The sequence below is a fragment of the Heloderma suspectum genome, chromosome 4 (assembly GCF_057233095.1).
Source record: "Heloderma suspectum isolate Gila_16-S chromosome 4, 16-S_ref, whole genome shotgun sequence".
NCBI lineage: Eukaryota > Metazoa > Chordata > Lepidosauria > Squamata > Helodermatidae > Heloderma > Heloderma suspectum.
The window spans coordinates 38,388,260-38,408,425 of NC_139461.1; the positions used below are offsets into that span (position 1 = coordinate 38,388,260).

Here is a 20,166-nt window from a genome sequence, read left to right on the forward strand (position 1 = left end):
GAACTGTGCCCAGAGGTCAATTTCCAGATAAAGATTGGTTTCCACTACATCCTCTGCTCCATTCTAACCTCAGCCTCATCTACCTGCTCTGAAACAGAGGCAGGACTATGCACAACGTGATAATAATAAAAAAAAATTGGCCAAAGCTTCAAATGCCTCTATGCCCTGAGATCTGATGCAAAGGATTTGGAGCACTTCCAGAATGAGGACCACTGTGCCATCATCTTGAACCATCAAAGTAGCCTTCCTCTCATAGCAACCCTATCTGCACCTTTGTCACCCCTCTCTGCAACTCCATCTGCCAGATACTTCCTCTTTCTCCCACCTCTTTTCTGCACTCTCCTCTCTCCTCTGTTTTTCTCTTCACACCCACAGCGTTATGCACTCCCATTTCTCAGCTACCCTATTTCTACTCCGCATCTCTAAAGTATTCCCCTTTCCCTTTGCATCCCCAGGTCTGACACCCTCTCTTTCTCTCACCTACCCCATCTCTCACCTACCCCAGGTCTGACACCCCATCTCTCACCTACTTCTATTTCTCTCTATCACCGTTTAATTCATCATTTAATTTATAAGCCACTTTTCCACAAAAAGTGACCAAAGCAGCTAACAAAACAGTAATACAAAAACAAAAAACATACTAATACATCATCACAATAGTATATCATTACATTAAGAAACTTAATATTTCACTAATACTAACATTATAACATTTCAAATTAAATGCAAAATAGGCAAAAATCAAACATTACAACACAATAATAATTAGTATTTATCAGTAAAGTGCAAGCAGAGCCAAATAAACTAAACCACTCCTATGTATTAAGGCTTGAATAAACATTACAAACTGCAAACAGCTACCCCAGAAATACAAAGTTCAGAAAATAGCAACCAGATATCTTACTGCCTACAGCAACTGCTCTCTCCCACACTCTACTCTCTCATGCTGGTGCAGTTCTCAAAGCTCCAACAGAAACAAGAGTGGTGGCGTTTAGTCTCTTCCCCTGCACTCTGGATGTTTCCACTGCTTCTGGAGGGCCTGTAGTGGCTGCAGATATATACCTAGCCACTGTGGAAACCAGGTGTTTTCAATTTCCCCAAGACAGAGTTCACCATACTCCACTCTCTCATTGTACACCTTATAACACTCTTTACACCTTATAACACTTTACACCCCCATCTCTCACCTGTCAATTTCTTTGTACCTCATCTGAGTTACCACCTTTATTCTCTTTATGCACCATACCACTCTCAAATTCTCTTTTTTTTCCTCATACCATACTATTCTCTTTTCTCTGCATCCCAATCTTCTACCCTTTCTTTTTCTTCTTCCCCATGATCAGCTTCAGTACGTGGAAATGGAGGGTGCCATCTTGTTCTTCACCTCAGGCAGAAAAATATCTTGGGTGAGCCCTGTTCACTCATCCCATATCACAAACTGCTTTTGAAAGCCCTGTTCTTTGAGAAAACCACCTTGGGCTCACAATTCTTTGGATCCTGGCCTGACTTCAAGATGATGTCTTAAAGATTGTTCTCATTCTCATAACACTTTATTTTAGATTCATGTTTCTTGTCTACCTTCTACTTAATACAATATGTACTTAGTAAGGTGCATACATAAGGGGAAAATGTTTTATCATGCCTAACATTTTTAGACAGCAAAAGGCTAGAGCTTACAATGAAAGTCAGCAAACATAAGAAAAGAAGCCAAAACCAAATAGGCTTGACAGTCCAGATTTGACTAGAGCAGTCTGCTGAAGTGCCATTATACACTGATAGAGAATTTTATTTTATGTTGAGTTAGCTTATCTGTACATAGAGATATAAAGCTTAAACTACCCACATCAAATATTGGAAATACTTCTGACTTAAATGCTTCTTTTAACACTTCCCCAGTCTTTTACCATCTATGACTAAATTAGATATATTTAACTCTAAATTAGATGCTATTTTTGTCCTTCCCACCCACAGAGATTTGGTCCTTTAGGGACAGTCACTTACAGGCTCTCAATACTAAAAAGGATTTGAAAGAAAGATACTGGGACAAAGATAACTCATGACAGAGACACTGGTACTCCATCAATCTACAGGCTATGATCCAGATGCACGCACACACAGGGTTGGATCCAGGATCTGCCTGGAGGGACTGCTGTAGAAAGAGCAGAGAAGTCAATTTCTGCCAGTGCAGTTGATCCAACGTAAATCTGGATCCAACCCACACTCTCTTTGGGTATCAACAAGAGACTGCATGTACACCAATCCTTCTGTCTATCCTCAACCCCAAAGCAGTATTGTGTGCTATATAGGAAGCTGGTTTTTGAAGCTCTTCCAAGTTTCAAACAAGGGCAGGAGCTTCTAGAAAAAGTAGAGTTAAAAGCCTTGCTGCAAGTCCAGACTACCACACAGCTTGTGGGATGAGGATTGCCATCTTTTTTTAATTACATAGTAGATTCCTCAGAAAAGTTCTTACAATATGGCCAAGCACTCTGATGCTACATTTCACTATTCCCATTTTTTTTAATGGATGAAGTGAAGCCACCAGCAAATGTTCAGACACACATTTTCTTGTTAAGTCCAAATTATGAGATGCAAGTATGAGACTTGAGACTTGAAAAGTTCCTGGAACTTTCACGTTCACAAATCTCTTGCTCATGGCTAACAATTCCAACATTATATGATTTTCTAGCAGCCTCCCTAAATATGTTTTCCAAATACAAATTGAAAAATGTGTCAGAAGCAACTAAATACAAAGCAGAGTAAGAATTAGTTTCATAGTTAATAAACATGAAAAGAACAGTTTGCCTGAGCAACAGCCAAAGCAGGACAAGTTCTGATATACTGTATAAACATACAAGAGTTCAGTTTATATCTGTTCCTGATTGACAATTTGGGTCTATTTTATCTCGAAAGTTTGAGGTTGCTATAAGTCCTATAACCTTTACCTGGAACTTACTTCTGAAGAGAGGTACATTGGATTGTGCTGTGACTCTTCAATGTTAGTAGCACACAAACTCAGTTTAAGGAGGATGGAGTCAAAGTCCCAAGGAATAGCTGTGTTAAGTCTGTTGCAGCAAAAGTCTTGTTGGCACCTTAAGGACTAACAAATGTATTATGGCATAAAAGCTTTCATGGGCTAGATTCTACTTCATGAGATGCATGAAGTGCCATCCTAAATTGGCTGCTATGTATACACATGGAGGGGGTGGGGGCAGGAATTGGTAGCAATGACGTTGGAGATAAATTAAATGTAAAATGAAGAGACTGTGATAATTATATTAAAGCTTAAATCCATATCAATTAGTTACAGTGACCATTCACAAAACAGTTTTGATTTTAACACAAACATCCAAACATTTATAAGTTAATTAACACCTGTTGTGAGATAAAAACCTGTTATGTCAATTCAGGCCACAGGTGATTATATATATATATATATATATATATATATATATATATTGCATTTATACCCCGCCTTTTTTCCTCTTGCAAAAGGAAATAATAAAACCAAATTTCTTGGTAAGTTACAAGTCTGTAGTTTCATGTGGGAGTCTCCCTTTGAAGTTTTTTTGTTCAAAAAAGCCCACTTCAAAGTCAGTGAAAAACTGCCCTGATCAAAGTGTCTCTTTACAGCAATATATGTAAACAAAAATGTATTTAAACTGATTTACTAATATCTTTGAAGAAATCATGAGTGATATTCTCTTTTTTACATCCATGAAAAATGCCTTGATGGCTATTTTTGTAAGCATTCTGATTTCCACTTCTATGACGGTAGCATAAACCAAATTTGAAAGTTTGAGAAATGTTGCTGTTGTGAAAATGAACAGAAAGAGGAGGGAACAGATAATTATCCTTTCGGGGATTATGTATAACATCACTAAGTAAATCTGATGTTAAACATGTATTTGAAAAAGGTGCTCAAAAACACTGTCACTTTTATTTTAAAGGAAAAGTAGCCAATGGGGTGAGGAGAAGCTATCATACAGTAAACAGTAAATAGGAATCTCTCCTCCTTTTCCCTGTCCCTTCAGCAGAGGATGAAAAAGAACCGGGGGGAGAGACTCTCCAGCCAGAACTCTCCAGGTGTTCCCTCCCCTACAAGGCAGCATCAACCCTCTATGCTGCACTGCTCAGAGGGAGACAGCAGGTGAACAGTTAAGCAGAAGTGTCTGCTCAGACTTTCCCTCTGGGCAGCATTGTGGGCCCAGTCCTCCCTGCTGTGGTGCCCAGAAAGGGTACACAGTAGAAAAAAGAGACAAAGTCTCAGGATGTTGAAAACATAGTTTTATTCTCTGAAGCAGCCCAACACTTTTTGGCCCTGTATATTTGCATTTGGGCCTTCTTCAGGGGTTCAGATTTTTTTAAAACTACCTTTTTAAAATTGCCTCTGAAAACTCGCTCCCATAGGGATTCAGCAGCCGACAATGGTGTAACAAGGTCTTCATTTTACAGTGGTGGGGAAAGTAGCAACAAGCTCAAGCTACAGGAAAGGAGAAGGGGGGGACACACTAAATCTAGGCCTTGCTCCCCAGTGAAACAGTCAGTCAGTAGAATGTAATCCTTTACAAAAGGGCTAACTATGCACAGCCCCAGTGTTTGGATTGGATCACATGAAGGACCTGTTTGTTTCTTTCATACTCTATTCATCTCAAGATCCAAACATAGAATCCTACTTCCACAAACAAAATGGCCCTTGGTGGGTCACTGTCCCAGTATTCTACACTGCAGGTATAACAGGCTGGTCTCACAGTCTACAATATCCTGAACTAATCTTGGATGTGTTTACTCTTTCCTTCTTTCTGGCAAGTGAGAAGCTTGCCTCAGCAAAATAATTTCCAGGAATGAAACATGCATTTCAGCAAACTTGGGCTCACACCCAAAATTAAGCCAGTCTCAGAAGAAACCCAAGACATCATAAACAGACAATTAGTACAACAACTTTTTCCACATTTCCTTACTAATACAATTAGCTGAATTTATGCAAAGCCAGTTTCAGTATGCCAGGTTCTGGGATCCTGGTGTTTGAAGAGAAATTCCTGAATACCAAGAAATGTGTGGGGCAAACAGTCTGAAACTTAGGAAGCTGCCTTATACCATGGCAGACTATTAGAATCATAGAATGTCCATCTAGCCCAGTATTGTCAACTACTCTGACTGGCTGTAGCTTTCCAAGATCTCTTTCCCATCACCTGCTACCTGTTTGGTGTTTGTTTTTTTGTCCTCTTGAGTGAGGCCTTCAACAGAGTTAGAGCAATTGGCTGGTTTAACAAAAATGTGAAGGAAGATGAGGGACACATGCATGTAATGTCAAATAGATAAAAGGGAAGAGTTCGTCATTATTCCAATTGCTCATGCTGAGTTTATCTTTATTTATATTTTGTAACAACAATGTATCAAAAAGATGACTGGTAGACTGTTTCAAGGGAGATACGTTCTAGAAAGACAATCCCCTAAAGGACCAAGTCTGACGTCTGAGGTTGCTTCTGGACAAAGCTTTGCTCCTAGATACTTAGGTCAGGAGTATCTTTTGCAGTTAAAGCCGATTAATCTGACAGCACCACTTCATTGATCATAGGGGCTTAGCCACTGTCCTCTATGATCTGATAACCTCTTTGAGTGATTAATGCATTAAAGTGGGGCTGCCCATAAAAACAGTCCAGAAATATCAGCTAGTACAGATTTCTATTGCTCACCTCATGACTGTAGTGGATTACAAAAAGCACACTGATGTTTCCTCATCTGCACTGGCTGCTTGTGTGTTTTCAAGTCCAGTTCAAGATGCTGGCTGTCATCTAGAAAGTCCTGAATGGCTTGGCCTGCAGGAACATGTTCTCCCACATGAATCACCTTAGACCTTAATCAAGAGAGACTTTGACCTGAATCTTCTGTTTTCAGGAAATTAGATCTGGTGATGCTCTGAAGCCATTAATTGTGCAATATCTTTCCTAGTAAGGTCTAATAGGCCATCTCATAACTGAGTATTTGACAGTCAATGAAAACCTCTCTGTTCTCTTAGGATCTTTAAAATGCCTGAGACAGTTGGGTATAGTGAACTCTAGAACTTCACCCGAGCTACTGGCTTGTTATATGTTTTTACTTTTGTGTGTATTTTGGTTTTAAATGTAATGTCTTAAAATATTTTGAACTCCATAAATGTGCATCTTTTTACTTTTTTGTGTAAATGTTTACATTTCTTCTTTGACTATTCTCTAGAAAGGCCACTAATATATTTTAAATAATAAACAAATAGTTGCGAAGAGCTGAACAAGAGCTACATGGTAAGCAGGGTACGTGCACAGAATAAGCTATTGATTAAAATGTAATGAGTGAATTAGTTTTTCTGAATCAGTTAGTTAGTATAAGAATCGATAACAGTGTTAGAGAGATCATATTATATCAGATCCTACACTGAGCCAGTGTGGTGTAGTGGCAAGAGTGTTGGACTAGGAGCTGGGAGATCCGGGTTCTAGTCCCCACACAGCCATGGAAGCTCACTGGGTGACTTTAGGCCAGTCACACACTCTCAGCCCAACCCACCTCACAGGGTTGTTGTTGTGAGGATAAAATGGAGAGGAGGAGGATAATGTAAGCCGCCTTGGGTTCCTTGCAAGAGAAAAAAAGGCGGGGTATAAATGCAATAAATAAATAAATGAGTGAGTGAACAATCCCATATTGCTTAGAGTTAATTCCCCCTTCTCCCAGCCTTGTTACTTCTTATGAACCCTTGCCCTTTCCCTTCATCTTTATCTTGCCTGTCTTTCTTAGAAGGCAAGTTCTCTGTGCAGGTATTATGGCATATCTGTATTCTATACATTGCTTAGCACAGTGATGGTGCTAGATGAGCATATGAAGATGCCGTCTTCCATCAGAACATTGGTTCATCTAGCTCAGTACAGTCTACTCGAAGAGGCAGCAGATCTCCAAGGTCTTAGGCAGAGGTCTTCCCCAGTTCTGCTACCTGAGATCTTTTAACTGGAGATTGAAGCTGGAGCCTTCTGCTTGCAAAGCAGGTGCTCTGCCACTGAACCATAGTGCTACAAATAAGTGTAGTAGTAGAAACAACAGCAGTAATAGCAACCATAGCAGTGATAGGTGGATATATTATACTTTGAAGTCCCACTTGTAAGCCAAAGCCCCAGTGTGATATCCAAAGAATATGCATGTTGTGAAACATAGTCCAATAGCTTACGAACTCAGGTTTAGGACAAGAGAAAACCTAAGAAAGGTTTTCTTAGGTTTTCTAAATGTCCAACTTTCATTCTTTTACTGACGTGGTTCACACAACATGACAACCCACCATCAGTGATCATCCCTCGTGGGTTGTTGTGACATTCGAACCCAGTGTAGTTTCTGTATTAGTGGCTTATTTTTCATGAACAAACCACCCAGAGAATCCATGGCTTTGGCATGAGTTATACAGTGACGTCAGCATGACTTCTTGGAAAAGGCTACTGAGGTGCTCAGCAAGAGTGGCAAAAAACCCTCCCGCTCCTCGCAATCTCACTAGTGCTGCCACCAAACTCCCTCATCCCTTGTCAGTGCCCCCCACCCTATACATCAAGAAGAAATTACACCAAAGACTGTCCTGAACCCATTCACAATCCTTTGTTTAATTTTTTATTTTTGGTCCTGCACAAGTGCACAGATGCAAAACTCTGCCACTATGAAATTTGCATATTTTTTGTGAGCTGCCTCACTGCTCTGAAACCCATCAGAGACGAGTGGAGGGAAGTGACAAGCATGAAGTGGGGGGGGAGCCAAAAGCAGCCAACATCTGCATGAGAAGGAGCTTTTGGGGTGGGTGTAATTACTGCGGGAGTATGTGAAGCAGCCTTTAAAAAAAAACCTGTTCACTAGCAAGGGAAGCATAAAGTGGAGGATAAAATTGACAAGGTCATTGATAAGAGGGGGATAGCAGACAAGCAGTCTCGCACTCTTGCACAAGACCCCGGAAAATAAAATACATTTTAAAAAGTTGCAAAAGTGTTTGTAAGTGCTCAAAAAATTAATTCTACTTGGCAATCTGATGCCGGGTGGGAGTTTCCCTCAAGAGCCAGCAACCCCAGCAGACCAATTGCAGAAAGGGTGCTGAAGTAGGGACCGAAGAAACAAGGAGTTCCACCACAAAGGTGCCTGGGACACATGCTGGGAGCTGGTGAGAGGACTGAGGGGAACTGAGCAGGGAAACAAGCCATGGCAAGCCTCAGGGCACCCAATCGTCTATCAAGTTAGCAAGCAAACAACCAACCCATGGTGGCTTACTCTCAGGGTGGCTTAGTGTGACATGTGAACTGAAGTATCTTTCTCCATTAATACTTCCTAACAACTTCTTCACCATGCTCTTCTTTTTTCTTTTTTTGTTTAAGCTGATAAGAATAATACCATTCCCACTCCTCCCCACCTCCAAAATGTTGGAGTTTCTTATATCTACCATGAATTGGTTTGAAGTATTGTTTTTTTTTAAAGGGGGTAATCAGCTTTAATGTGTATGGGTACAATCGTATGTGACAACAGCAGCACCTTTTTTCACAGGCGCAGTGGCTCCTTCTCACTGTTAACAACCTGATTGTAAGGAATGTGAAAATCAGTAGAAAAAGCAAAATTAAAGTAGGTATCCTGGGGTTGACCACAGTTACTAACTAAGTGCAAACAACTATTAGCCTCCTTTCCATCTCCGAACTTTCAAATTTGCTGTTTGCTGTGCCTGAAATGACTCCTATAGAGCACACTTTTTGTCCTTCAGTTTCCTCAAGATGCTTCTTCAGCGGTGCCTTTTCTGAACCACTACAGTGTTGACATCCACATTTTCCTGCTACTCCTGCTTTCCCTCATCTCATCCTCATTGTTCATTGTCAGGCCTAGGCCAACACAAAGGCCTTGTTCGGATATTCTGGTTTGTTCTTGGATTAACTTGGGGTTGTTTAAACCATGAACAACTGTAACTGCTCCTGTTCCTATGTCACAGAAACAACCTACAAATGCCACATTCATAGATTGTTCCAGGAAACCGGAAGGTGCACGCAGATGGCTGAGATACAGTGCATGTCCCTGCAATTTGTGGATTAATTAACCCATGAACTGCAGTCGGACACCACTGATGTCCAAATATAGTCATAGTGACAGAACATTGCATCCCATCTCTTAGGGCTAATTCCAAAATTTATTTTAAGGCATGAGTGTGCAGAGCACTTCATACAAATGTCACAATACATAGTTTGAACAAGCAATGCGCATCTTCACTGGGAATCAAACACAAATTCCCTTTCCTATGTGCATTTGCAAGCAATTTAGTTCATAGAGTTGTGTGCCAATGTATTTCAAACAATAACTTGAGAAGAAGCCAAGAGCTATGATTTTCTACTAGTGCATCCAAAAACATAATTTGCTTTTTAGGAGCAATATCCTTTTGTGGATAGTATATAGCTATATATTTGGTTTGTTATGTGCTATAACATGCTGGTCCTCCTCAGCATTACAACTAACAAAGCCACTTTTTCAAAAACCTACATTCCTATTTGCAATCCCCCACCCGCAATGTTTAAGAGTAAGAAGAGCACAAAGCACTCATTATATATGTATTTATTGTTTCCCATACGTTCTCAAAATCCAGGACAATTACATATATCAATGACATCAATATATCTACACAAAATGAAAAATACACAACCCATTCTGACAAGGCAGCCTACAGTCTTCAAATTCCCTAGAAAGCCTACTGAAAAAAAGGTCTTGCAATGTTTTCTGAAGCTCAGCAAAGAGGTGCACTTACTATGTCAGCAGAAACCATATTCCAAAGTTTAAGGGCTGCTGCCAAAAATACATTACACCATGCCACAGCTGTTCTCGTTTCCCTTGCTCATGGAATACTGAACAAAGCATGACTGGAACTCTTAACAAGTGGGGTTGGGGCACTGTTCATATAGGGAGAAGCAATATTTCAGATACAAAGGTCCTACACTTTATAGAACAAAGTCAGCACTGTGAATTGGACCTAGAAGTCAGTGTAGTTGCCAAACAACAGGTGGTTAAACTTTCAACTACCTGCTCCTGCAAGGATTCAAGTTGCAATATTCTGCATCAGCAGAAATTTCCAAACTATCTTCAAGGGCAATCCCACTAAGAGCACATTACAATAGTTGATCCTTGATGTTACAAAGGAAGGGCAGAGCCTTTTCACCTATGGTGGCCAGATTATGGAAATCCATCCTGTGAGAGGCTCCTTTTGTGATAGTTTTTCAGCAAATCCTAAAGGTATTCTAATGTTTTTGCCATTCCTTTGGGCTGAATTAGATTTTTGTCCCTCCTACTGTAAGTTTTTTCTTGGCTCAATCTACTTTTAGTTCTTCATTTTTATCATATAATATTTTGTTTTGCATTTTCAAAGTTTGTGTTCTAATGTTTTTAATGATTGTAAGCTGCCTTGGGGGTTGATTTGGTCAAAAGGAAGAGGATAAATGCTTAGGTAAAATAAATTAATAAAACGATGGGGGAGCGATCTTTAACTTTCATGGACTTGATATGTCAGCTGCACCTCCTCTTGGAAAATAAAGGTGAAGGAGGGGCAGAAGCACACAGACTTAATTTTATGTAGCATATTTATAGGCAATTCAGCAGTTATACTTTACAGGAAATGGAAATATTGTCAACACAAACTTTCTTCTAAGCCTGTTTCTTCACAGGAATAAACTTAAATTTAGAAAAAGACAACTACTGAAAAATATGATACAGACCTAGTAAACTCATTAATGGTTTTAAGAAGGTGATAATCCTAGAATTAGGAGATACCTAATTCAAATTAATCTTCAACAATTTTAAAATCAAAAATTATTCACAAGACCCACCACTAGTACTTGAAATTCAAAGGTGTTGACAATTTGATAGAAACAGGAAAATTCATGTCTATTACTAACATGGTAAAAACATTTTGATGGTGGCCCTTTGGCCCCAAACCTATACATCTGCATGAGAATAGTGACCTGGTTCACATGACACAACAGTTCACCGTGGGTTAATTTACCTGCAGGGGCTCTCATGTTGTGCCAGGTGCCTGCAGGTGCCATTTTTGCATGGTGCCCATAGGTGCTCAGCTTATCGTGGCTTGTCGCATTGTGCAAACCCAGGCGGTGGGTGTTGTTTGAGGGTTAGACAACCCTCAAATAACCCTAAAACAAGCGATGGCTTATTTGAGGGTTGCCTAACCCTCAACCAACCCCTGCTGCCTGAGTCTGCACAACATGACAAGCCATAGCGAGGTGCAAAAATGCAAAAATGTCACCTGCAGGCACCTGGCACAACATGACAGCCCCTGCAGATAAATTAAGCCACAGTGGGTTGTTGAGTCGTACAAACCAGGTCAGTGTCTCTGTAATATTGGTACAATAGACCATGGCTTGCAACTTTGCTTTGGCACAACTGTTGGTACAGAAATTTCAAGACTAATTTATACATGGCCCCAGATATTATACATGATGGGGAAATGTGAATGCTCATGTTCTTCCACCACACCTACAACATGATAAATGATGCAGCTGAATGCACAAACAATTCATACAATCTTCCCCTCCCATTTTGAGAGGGGGGAAATGTGCAAATCATCCATTCTTTTATTTAATATTTAAATAATAATTTATTCCAGAGGATTTCCAATGTAAACACAATGCTCAGGGAGGCTGCAGTTTATGTTGTAGGAATAATGGGAGTGCCAGAGTGTTCACATTTCCCCATTGCACCTGTATAAAGCTATGTATGAACTTGGCCTCAGAACTGGGAATTGTCAGGCTCAGAATACTGTGTAAATGGAACTATTGATTGTGCTAGGAGCCACCTATGTTCCTGAAATTATAAATAAAATACAACAGGGCCATTGAACATTTAGGGCAGTATACAATCCTGCCCTTGTGTAGGCAGGAATGACCACCAGTGCACTGGGAAGCTAGCAATTCCTATAGCAACTGGAAACTAGATGAATCTAGCATTTCTGGAATGGAACAAATCAGCAGAGCTCACAGAACAGCTAGTTTAGGCTAGTTTCTGAAGTTGCTGTAGGAAGTGCTAGTTTCCTGTTACACTGCCAGTTATTCCCACCAGCACAACCTAACGGGTGCCAGCAGATTGCCAGCATTAGTTACTGCTCATAGTATCATATGGGAATAAATTGTCCTAAAGAAAAAAATGGTATTCACTAATATATACAGAAATGCCCTCACCCCGGTGCCAGCTTGTCTGGCTGAAAGGGGGGGGGCCATTGCGGGTGGGTGGGGTGACAAGATGTAGGGGCCTCTGGTTGGTGCACCCCAGTGGCACCACCATGCAGGGAGGGGCAGGCTAAGCTGCCTTAAACTCAGCTCCCCCTCCCAATCTCAGCTCTCTGGCTCGACGCAGCTCCCTCCCACCCTCCCCTAAGCAGTGTGGGTTTTCTTACCGGTTGCCCTTTTAGGAGCCATGTAGGAATTTTTGGCTCACAGTTCGATTGGCCTATTACTGTGCGTCTTTTTTATCTACGTCACACTGTTTTGCGGGTCGAGTGTGTCCTGTAAGGGAATATGGTCTTTATCATCGGTCACATTCCAGTTGGCGGCTAGGACGGGCAAAAACAGGAAAGTAGGGATGGTGTGCATGCAGAGGCACCTTATGGTGACAGGTGACGCCTGAGGCCCCATGAACTGGGGGGATAAGGGTTGCCTGGGAGACCAACCCTACTCACTCACCCAGGTGTTGTGCAGCACCGGGTTGGGGGTGACACCGGAAGGTCTACCTCCCCCAGAAGGGGCAGTCTGGAGGGATGGCGAGATCACCGCCACCCCTCAGGCTGGGTGTGTTTTTGCCCAAGAAGTGCCAGCTAGCCGCTGACACAGTTAGATGCCCGTCCTAGTTACCCCTTTGCAGCTATTTCAATAAATGTGGCCCAATTTTCAACCCAAGCTTGTTGCCTGCGTCTTCTTTAACCCATCTCCACTCGCAATTATCATCCTAGAATCTCACATTTAGTCCTATATTTTAGTCCACAGAACAAAAGTTTGGCAAGTGAGCTAAGTATCAACAATTAGTAACAAGTACTGCAATTGACAGATAATGTTAATAGCAATATTAATCTTCAATATATAGGATACCTTTAAAGGAGAGAACAATCTTAACCGCAACAGAATTATCTGGGATCATCACAGTAGAAACCCATGAAAGTTCAACTCCCTCCACAAGAACGCTGCATGGGATCACCTAGTGCCTTTACAATACACAACCTGTCAAAAGTAGGTGCCCCTGCAAAATGGCAATTTCACATGTCATCAACTTCCATCAAATCCCAGCAGGAGTGTATGCTGACCTTATCAGTATGAACTCCTGCTGATTCTAACTCTGCGCCACTTCTTTTTCTTCAAAAGAATCATAGCAGGAGAAGAAAGGACTGCAGTGGGTTTAGGGATATACACGCATACATATCTAAGTCTATGCATAAGTTTGCCCTGGGAAGAGGAAGAGAGAGAAAATAATTGATGTAACAGATGCTAGTGATACTGCTGAATGCTCTTCTGGTAAGCAGTCCGATACCATAGTGACAGACTCATTAGACAATCTGAATAAAATAGAAATGGCACAGAAGAAAAAAATCAGAGGGGGGCTAATATCCAACTGGTTTCCATTCATCAATGCTTATATAAAACTTCGTATAATTTACACCTTGCAACACCTAGCAAATAAGCGTTGTTAAGAACTCTACAAGTGTCAGCCCCATTTCTGAATAGGTAATCTTATGTGCAAAAATATCTTAATTTCAGTGAATTTTTTTTTTCAATGAAGGAGGTATGTGAGAAAGCCAAACTGACAGGTCAAAAAGATACCTGGAAGTTACTTCCTCTTTTTAAATAGAAGTAAGTTATTAACCTAGGAAACCTTAAACTAATATTAGTTTTGTTATATAAAACTGAATGTGCATGAAATCGCATTGGCATTCTTCAAACACTTACATCCTCTAACAATGAATTCAACCACAGGAAATATTTTAGAAACAATTTTGAGACAGAGAGGACCTCTCTTTTTACAGTGCCACATAATTAAGAATTGTATATCACAGTACCAGAAAACAAGAGGTCAGGATTTGCAAAATGATCATCATGTGTGAATAATATCATGATGTGTTGCTTTGCACCAGTATCACATGCATGCCCAGGATCATGCCCAGGATGTTGCAACTGCAAAACAACATTTATGAACACAACCAGGAATCACTATTATCACCAGAAGCCATATAGTGCTATCATGTAAAACTGTTACCCTGCACAGAAATGGACAAAGATGGGGAACAGCATGACAGGAATAGGAGTATGAACTCCTCAACTAACAAATTATTTAAGTTATTGCACAACATACATATACTTGCTGTATGGTACGGACTTAAGGTGAGATTGCCACTGACACAGAGCAAAGTATGATAGACTCCCTTTTTTACTCACATTTGCTGCTCCAGCTATGTTCTGTGTACTTTTTCATCTATTCTACGCGTATCATCAGGATCCAGATGGCAGTCTAAGGCTGCAATCCTACATACACTTACCTGAGAGTAAGTCCCACTGAATTCAGTGGGGCTTATTTCAGGATAGACATGTACAGGATTGCACTATAAGATCTCTTGTTAAGATGTCATGAGAAAACATATAGACAGGAATATAAGAGCTGTGCTGGATCAGACCAAAGGCCTATCTAGTCCAACATTCTGTTTGCAGTGGCCAATCAGATGCCTATGGGAAGCCCACAAAAGGACATGAAGGCAATGCAATAGCACCCTCGCACTAGTGCTCCCCAATAAATGGAATGTGGAGACATGCTGCCTCTGATAAAATCTGTCTGCCTGATCCTATACCAGTTTGAAAATACTAACAAACCACCATTCATCCATTCATAGTATATTATAATCATGTTTTAGGAGAGAAGGCCTTCCCTAGTTTTCACATCTAACTATCTTGGACTGGTATGAATGTGAAATGTACGTAAATGTATATGATTTTTATCTAAACTCTGCTGAGAATTGTTATCCCACATTTTGCAACCATATGAATTTCTTCTCTTACAAATTTGCTTGTACTCTAAATGTTGATATAGTCTATCACAGCAAGATTTGCTCACCTACAAATACAAATCCTTTTTCACTTACGAATCTTTCGTTTATATATCTTTTATTTATTTATTTATTTATTGTATTTTTAACCCGCTCCTCAGCCAAAAAAGGCTCCCGGAGCAGCTTACAATCAATGAACAAAGAAGACAGTTCCTGCCTGCAGGTTTACAATCTAAAAAAGATACAACACACAAGGAAAAGGCAATGGGGAGAAAAAATAATTAGGTAGACTGTCAGCAGGGCTGGTGGGATGGCCCTGTTCCCCTCCCCCTCACCTCCCAAAGGAGGGGCAGTCGAACTGGAACAGGCCCTGATGTTCGCTTTGCCTGCTCCCTCGCTCTTTCTTCTTCCTCACAGGGCCATGGATGTCAGTTAGCCCTGTGGGGCGGCGGGGCGGGTGACTCCAACTGGAGCAGGCCCTGATGTTCCCTTTGCCTGCTCCCTTGCTCCTTCTTAATCCCCACAGGGCCATGGATGGCAGTTGAGGTGGGGTGGGAGGCCTCCAACTGGAGCAGGCCCTGATGTTCACAAACTACTGGTTAACAACCTTGCATTAACTTCTTCATTAATAATTATGAGAGATTTTACAGCTATAAACTTTTAACTTTTAAATGCAGAGAGAAATATACTTGTACCTATACACCAAACTTGCAATTAAAACCTAACAATGTATTCCAAACTTTATATTCAATATAAAAACATCAAAATTATATTTTACTCACAGGGACTGTGTATTTAAGTACAACTAGTAACTAGAAACATGCAAAATACTTTTGTATAAGTTAATGCTATTATTCAGTGATTGGCAATGTCACTGCTTACTTGCATATTTTAAAACCAAAACTGCACATTATTAATCTGCTAGATTTGGATACATTATTTTTAAATACATATTTAACGTGTAGCAGTCAAATAGAACACAAATGTCTGCTCATGTTGTAAGTTACTATAAATGATTAGTTAGGTTTGGAGTGGCAAAGCTAATTTGATTTTTTATTTTTGTTAATATAAGTTATAGTGTCATTCTTCAAAGTGCAAACACATCTCATTATTATTGGTAAGTATAAGAACCATGTGAAGGCTTTATGCGCCTGTCCCTCTTTATATGGAGATAAAAATTACCTGAAAACAATTATTTCTTTTTCCATGATCATGTTGCTAATGATACACTGATTCTAACACAAACCATCAACTAAGCCAGAAGCCTACTGGAAGCTTTCAGCTGCAGATTTTGAATCAGCAGTTCAGCAAGACAATGGGTTAACATCACTGTGAATGCCTAGTAATTTGGCTGGGTATTTTTAGCAGTATTTAAACTCAGAAGCATTTATTCTGACCCTGTGACAAAATGGTACACTGTGTCTGTCTCTCAAAATTAAAAACACAGCAGTATAAATTACAGCAGTACTGTAATAACTTTTTCATAAAGCAGTGAATAATAATTTAGAGGTCAGTACAGCCATTACATAAGAAACAGAGACATTTTCATGTTGATTACATGATGTTTGAGAAACATAGAACACTCAAAGACTATCGTTTCTACAGACTCCATACTAACAGGCAAATAACGGTTCATAGGACAGACCCTCCCCCAACCCTTAAAACGTTGCAAGACCACAAAAGGAGTTTGCATTTCAGCCAGTCAGGAAACTTCACCATCCACAACGCATGCATATAAGAACCCAAAATTCATGGGAAACATGGCTCTTCCTAACATCACTGGCAAATGGATCAGAACTGAACCACTTTGCAAGAGAAAGTGAGGTAATGGAGCCGAGGATAAAAGAAGGAATGTCATCAGAACCACAAAACAGTCCCCCTAACCCTGCCTGGACAGCTCCTGGGTGCTGAAGTTACTGAGCAGCTCCGCAGCTGTGTGGATGTGGCGGCTGGCTGCTCTTGAAGCCTGCAAGGCCTGCGCCGCTGCTGCTGCTAGCCAGTGACTAAAGGAACCCACAGGTGCAGAGAAGGGCTGCTTGCCAGAGCGCCAACTGGGCAGCAAGGAGCAGGTGAAGGAGGGGTAGGAGAGCTACACGTTGCTGGAGGAAGATGGCGGCTCTTGCAAACCCACCTCGAGACAGACACTAGAGTACAGAGCCTGGGCCTTAGCGGTACGTTTCTGCTCTGCCAGGGGTGTGCTGGCAAGACAGGCGGCGGGGGAGGTCAGAGACTGTGGCGGCGGCTGCGGCGCAAGGCCGCTCTGGACGCGAGTGTAAGCCTAGTTATTGCGAGACCCCTTTCCCAGCCGTGCCGCCGCGTCTTTCCCCTCAGACCATCAGCTTCGCACACGCCGGGTTGCAACAGCACCGGTGCGGCCATATTGGGTGCTTCGCCCCAGCCCGTGCCTGGACGGCGAATAGGAGCCTGAAAAGGGGGGAGGGGAGGGAACACTTCGCTCTTTTCCTCCCCCATCTCCAGCCAGAATGGACGGGGAAGAGGCAGCCAGCAATCAGGAGCAAATGCACTGACAAGCAGCCTTCATGGCTTCTCCTAAATAATTCCCATCAGGCGTCTACCCCCCGACACAACCCACACCACTCAGTCAGCCCTGCACAATCCAGGCAATGCCCTAGGAAGAGGTGGGAACCGAGGGGCACAGCTCCCCCCTTCCTCTCCTGAGTGGGCCACGCAGCGGGAGTGGGGGTGGGGAAGGAAGTGGCCCTTACTTGAGCACGGATTGCTCCTTCTCTTCTTCCTTCTTCTGGCGATCCATAACGGCCTGGATGATTTTCCTTTCTTCCTCCGTGAGGTGGCTGAGGTCGGGCATCTCGGCCTGAGGTGGAGGAGGCTGAGCGGGGCCGCCCCGGGGCCCAACAGGAGCCGACATATTCGGTGGATGGAGCTTCAGCAACAACACTCTATATTGGGAAAACACTGGGCTAACTCAGGCGGTGGCAGCACCAGCAGCCGCCGCCACCGGCGCTGGGTGAAATACATACAAATCAATACACTTTTTAATCAATCGGCAGCCTAATTAATGCCCTGCTGGGGGTGGGGGGCAGCCGTCCGTGGGGGTTGGGTGAGGTGGGAGGGGAGGGGAGTGACAATAAAGGATTCCTCCCCCTTCCACACACACACACAAGCCCTCAACCTGCTCAGTGGTGAGGAAATGGGGGTGGGGGGGGAGAAGAGAGACAGTAATAATGGGGGGGGGGCTAAGAGACCTGGGGTGGAGGATGAGCTTCCCCGGGAAAACTGAAGAGGGAACACGCACTCACTGGGGGACAAATGGGGAGGGGGCAATAGCACAACATATAGAAAACCTGAGGTGAAGAGCCGGGGTAGGTGAGGGGCGGTAGTGCTGGGCGGATACCAGTCTGAGGTGGGATATGGGGGCGGGCGGGCGGGGAGAGAGTGGGGGGTTACACCAACCGAAGGCGCCCCCTGCTTGTGGTTAGAGAGGAGGTCGCCTGGCGCCGGGGCAGGGGTGCCCTCGTGAGGCGTGAGGGCCGGGGGCTCGGGGAGCGAGCGGAGGGGGAGAAGCGTCGGGCTGGCTCGTGCTGTAATAATAATGGTGATGCTGATGGTGAGAGAGAAGCCCCGCTGGCACCCTGAAGCGCGGAGCGGGCGAAAACCCCTTGGGGCGAGGGCGAGTCCCGGGCGCCAGCAGCTCCAGCCGGCTCATAATTCCAACCCGCTGTCCATGGAGAGGACCGCGGGGCAAAGCAGCTCCCGCCGGCGGCTTCCTTGTCCTCCTCCTCCGCTGCCACCAGCAGCAGCTGCCGTTTCTGCCACCCGCGCTTCAGCAAGGCCTCGCCGCCGCCGCCGCCGCCTTTGGCCGCCTCGCCCGGCTGGTCTTCTCTCAGCTCCGCTGCTGGCTACGAGCCGCCTAACCCATCGCATCGCGGAATTAGCGGGGGGGACGGGACAAAAACGGGAATCACGGGAACGGGCTCTTCATCTTCCTCCCCGCCGCTCCCCCCGCCCTCGCTCTTTCTTCCCCGTCTCCCAGGCCGACAGCGACGTTTCTGTCTTGTCGCCCAAGGCGCGGGAATGGGAGAAGGAAAGGGAAAAAGGAAGGGGGGGGGAGAAAGACAAGCCGCTTTCCGCACGGCCTCGAGAGAAGGCGTGTGACACTGACGCGACGCGCGGCGGGGCCGGGGGGAAGCGGGGCGTGCGGGGAAGAGGGCGGGATGGATCTATCTATCTATCTATCAGCGCGCCGTCGGGGAGTGAGGGAGAGAACAGACGCGATAAATATCACGCGAGGCCGGAGGAGGAGGAGCCAAGCACCGGGGACGCGCGCGGAGCGGGCTGGGCCCAGCCGCTCCAGGGAGGGAGCGACGGGGCGGAGCGTCCCGGTGAGAGACTCTCACAGCCGTTACTTCTAGTGAGATATGGAGGTTGGAATGGAGCGGGGCGGCGGCGGCGATAAGGGAGGCGGGCCCAGAAAATCGGCTCGTGGGGGAGGACGGGATTAAGGGACAAGTCTGGGCCGGGGGGAACCTGGGGGAGGAAGATGTGCCACCCCAAGAACGGATGAGTTGAGGGAGCTTCGCGACATGAAACGGCCAGGACGTATATTCGAGAGCACCTAACGCGGATTAGCGGCTCCTCGACCATCTTAAACCAACCTGTCGTTTCACAGTTAGGGGCGGCCCTATGAGTGAATGGCAGTTGGCCAAGACGTTAATAGGGAACAAGACAGCTGCATACGACATGGGAACTGAGTACAGAATGGGTAAAGTGGGGGCTCCAATCTGTGTTTGTTTTGGGGGGGGATTATATAACCACGGAATGGTCGCTGTTTTGGAATCATTTAATTAAAGAATACAAGATTGTGATCCAGTGTATTTGGCGCTAGTGCAGCTGTGGCCTTTTCAGTATGTATGCACACCAAGGTGTCGGACCAAGGTATGAGATAGTGCCATAATCCAGGACATACAATATAGTATATATACAGTCCTCCATCCACCCTGGTATGGTTTTGCCTCTATTCTACTGAGTTAGGTAGTAGCAGTAGCACAGTGAATGAAGTGCAAGAATGCAGCCCATCCTGTGCCGCTTGTGACACACCCATGCCTTAGGTTACCCACCAGCGCACTGATGTCTCTGTA

At 43.6% G+C, this 20,166-nt stretch overlaps 1 protein-coding gene across 1 annotated transcript in view; it reads right to left on the minus strand.

Annotated features, from left to right (window-relative positions):
* Positions 1–18,177, minus strand: part of RIMS2 (regulating synaptic membrane exocytosis 2) — a 616,900-nt gene extending 598,723 nt beyond the window's left edge. The window contains exon 1 of the mRNA XM_084848966.1: positions 17,776–18,177. Within this exon, the coding sequence (XP_084705092.1) occupies positions 17,776–17,936 (161 nt within the window). The 5' untranslated portion in view covers positions 17,937–18,177. The remainder of the gene's footprint in view (positions 1–17,775) is intronic.
* Between the last annotated feature and the right edge of the window lie 1,989 nt (positions 18,178–20,166).